Raw genomic sequence first — 3,731 nt, forward strand, 5'->3', positions numbered from 1 at the left:
AGCCAGTTCAGTTTTAGTTTTGTTCCCTAAGCTTCAATTCCTTTTCTTAGGGGCACTCAGCTTTTGTTTATTTTTGGTTTTAACATTAGATACCTTTTCACCTGCATGCTGCCTCCCACTGTCATTTGCATGTTGCGATCACGACAAACCATGTTCCCGACATCTACAAAGCAATTAGCTACCGGCTGCCACTTACTGATATGGAAGAGTATAACATTGTTACGCTGCCGAGCTCTAGACAGCACCGACACTCAACAACGGCACATTATTTGTAGATTATTATTAGTTGTTTGCAAAAAATATTTTTACCCCAAATAGATGAAATTACATAATCTACCACGGCACACCAGACTGTATCTCGCGGCATGGTTGAAAAACACTGGTTTAATGCATCCAGCGGGGCATCACAACAAAATTAGGCATAATAATGTGTTAATTCCACGACTGTATATATCGGTATCGGTTGATCGGAATCGGTAATTAAGAGTTGGACAATATATCGGCAAAAAAGACATTATTGGACATCTCTAGTCATTTGAAAACACCATTGCCCAGGTCTGATGTACAATCAACGTTATATCAATGTCTTGTACCTGCTGGGAGTATCGCATCAAATTCCAATACAAAAAAAAAAACCACAACCCTTTACAAACCGTATCACTTTTATTCAGACTGTACAGACACAACAGGCGTTTTGAAAAACAAGTAAAAAACAAACAAAAAAATGAGACAAATGAGCATCCCCATAAATACAATATGCCTATAAGAAGTTGGATTACTTGCATAATGTTCCTATCCGCACGCACTCGCACACACAGACATGCATAAATCTGAAATGATGTTGATACAAAAACAAGACCGGCGAGTCTTGCATCATTTACTCCTTTCACCCTGCCAAACATTCACATGGGGACACTGCTAAGATATGACTATGAAAATGAGTATATACAGTATGCTTACTAACATCGTGTAGTGTATCCAGAATATAGCTTTTTTGAGATGGAAAAAAAAATAACCCCACATTTCTGAAAAAGGCTCTTTTTCGTTATTTACAAGTAGAAAAATGTGCACCGCTGATGCACCGGCGACTGGTTTTTTTCACCCACTTATTTTAAGTCGGCTGGTATGAGCGATTATGAAATCAAGTTGTTTTTTTCCTGTCGCACCATTAAATGCAATGTGCAAGAATGTCTTCTCGGCACTGGGATTACATGACTGAGCGGTACTCTCCTGTAGAAAACACAAAGATGTTTCATAAGACACTTGGTTGACAGTTCTTACAAACATGTCCGATAGTATTACATTGTCAGCTTGTAAACAATTCCAGGTCATGCAAATATAAACGCTTGAACACACACACACACGCACGCACGCACGCACGCACTAGTGACGACTGCCTGACTGCCGTGTCTACGCCGCAACTCGCAAACACTCAAACCCTTGTGACCTTTGACCTTGTCTGTGCTTCCCCCCCGCCCGATACTTAGGACGGTGATTCTCAAACGGCGGTATACCAAGGGCTGCAGCAACTAATCGATTAAATCGATTATAAAAATAGTTGCCGATTAATTTAGTCATCGATTCGTTGGATCTATGCTATGCGCATGCGCAGAGGCTACTTTTTTTAATTAATTTTTTTTATAAACCTTTATTTATAAACTGCAACATTTACAAACAGCTGAGAAACAATCATCAAAATAAGTATGGTGTAGGGCTGCAACTAACGATTAATTTGATAATCGATTAATCTGTCGATTATTGCTTCGATTAATAATCGGATAAAAGAGACAAACTACATTTCTATCCTTTCCAGTATTTTATTGAAAAAAAACAGCATACTGGCACCATACTTATTTTGATTATTGTTTCTCAGCTGTTTGTACATGTTGCAGTTTATAAATAAAGGTTTATTAAAAAAAATGTTCCAAATTTTTTTGTAAAAATTTTATAAAAAATTTTTTTTAAATTGACTCTGCGCATGCGCATAGCATAGATCCAACGAATCGATGACTAAATTAATTGCTAACTATTTTTATAATCGATTAGTTGTTGCAGCCCTAGTATGGTGCTAGTATGCTGTTTTCCCCCCCAATAAAATACTGGAAAGGATAGAAATGTAGTTTGTCTCTTTTATCCGATTATTAATCGATTAATCGAAGTAATAATCGACAGATTAATCGATTATCAAATTAGTTGTTAGTTGCAGCCCTAGGTATACCCAATTAAATATTCAAACACAGTGTGACCTTGTTTGATGAGGTGGCGACTTGTCCAGGGTGTACCCCGCCTACCGCCCGAAAGGCAGCTGAGATAGGCTCCAGCCCCCCACCCTCGTGACCCATGTAAGGGACAAGCGGTAGAAAATGGATGGATGGATGGTTTTCGGCCTGCTACGGACTGTGTTTTTTAATGTTGGTCGTTACGGTGGTACACAGTTTGAGAACCACTGACTTAGGACATCAGGCACCAGGACAGAAACATGGCTTCTGTACGGTTCTAAAAGTTTGCGATACTTAAAAATCAACGTCAAATCTCAGTCTGGGTGTGAAGCAACTTTAAAAAAAAACCAAAAAAAAAATCATAATTCATCCCCTGGCGGATTTAGTCAAATCCATTTCACACATCTAAATGTAATAAAAACAAAGAATGGCAGGCTTAAGTGTGAACAATCGTCTTTATCTAAGCAAGAATAACATTCAGAATCCACTCCCACAGAAGAAACCTATTACAGTCTTTCTGATGTGGGGTCCGGTTTAGAGACCACACACAGAGAATGAGCCGTGTGTGTGTGTGTGGTCTCTAAAATCCGCCCATTGGTACCGATGAGTTCATGATGAAACGTAACACAAAAACTTCAGAAGCCAATTGAGACTCAAACTGGTTTAGACAGCTCAAAACGGTTGATGGGATGTAACAGTTTCAGACCCTCAAGTCGGGTGACACGAGAAACCCACCAGGATTTTAGTCGCTCGCTTTGTAGTGTAACAGTCGCTTTCTTAACACTTTTTAAAAACCTTTTTGTGCAAACCAACACAAACAGTAACTTCATTCACCTTCGGAGTGAACATTCAACGGAGGGGGAAATATGTTTAAAGAGATTTCTAGAAGAGTTGTGGGCCGCCCTTTGGCACCGGCCACTGCATTAATCTCACTTATTAGCAGTTCAGTCTTCCATTACTGGGTAGAGTAACTTATAACGTGCAATGGCAGAGCCAGGTAAGCCCGAAGAATGCATTCACAGTCAGGAGATTTTCTAAGGCCCGTCAGTCTTATTTTTCTGTCATGCTATGTAGGCCACTGGGAGAGTGGACACACCAAGTACATTCAACATGTAAGCTAACATAAAGGATGTGACGAGTGAATAATAAAGAAACTTCAAGTCCGGTGTTTGTGACAGTCCATGGAGCAGAGACCCCCAAAATTACATACAAGAAACAGTTCTGAGGTTTGTGTGAGAGAAAAAAAAAATATGCAGATTGTTCCATTCCGTATTGAATATAGAGGGTGAGAGTTGTGTCTGTGAGCCTGTGGACTAGTTGTCACAAATAGAAAAAAATATGTCCAAAATAGTATAAAAATGAAAGCTATTCGACCTCATTTTCTCTTTATGGTTATTGTAATTCTGTACCTTGTTCCACTTCACACTGTCGTTTCCCCGTGGTTACCGTTGCTAAGGCGCTTGTAGAACCTCCTCCACGACTGCAGGGTCTTGCCGGACCAGACCCAGAAGC

The 3,731-nt window shown here is 39.7% G+C and overlaps 1 protein-coding gene across 1 annotated transcript in view; it reads right to left on the reverse strand.

The window, feature by feature from the left end:
- Window positions 1-2,047: 2,047 nt before the first annotated feature.
- Window positions 2,048-3,731, reverse strand: part of LOC133663221 (frizzled-7-like) — a 3,817-nt gene continuing 2,133 nt past the window's right edge. Inside the window, exon 1 of the mRNA XM_062067531.1 lies at window positions 2,048-3,731. This exon is cut by the window's right edge and continues 2,133 nt beyond it. Coding sequence (XP_061923515.1) covers window positions 3,640-3,731 — 92 coding nt within the window. The 3' untranslated portion in view covers window positions 2,048-3,639.

This window comes from Entelurus aequoreus, linkage group LG13, assembly GCF_033978785.1.
Source record: "Entelurus aequoreus isolate RoL-2023_Sb linkage group LG13, RoL_Eaeq_v1.1, whole genome shotgun sequence".
In the NCBI taxonomy this organism is placed as follows: Eukaryota; Metazoa; Chordata; class Actinopteri; order Syngnathiformes; family Syngnathidae; genus Entelurus; species Entelurus aequoreus.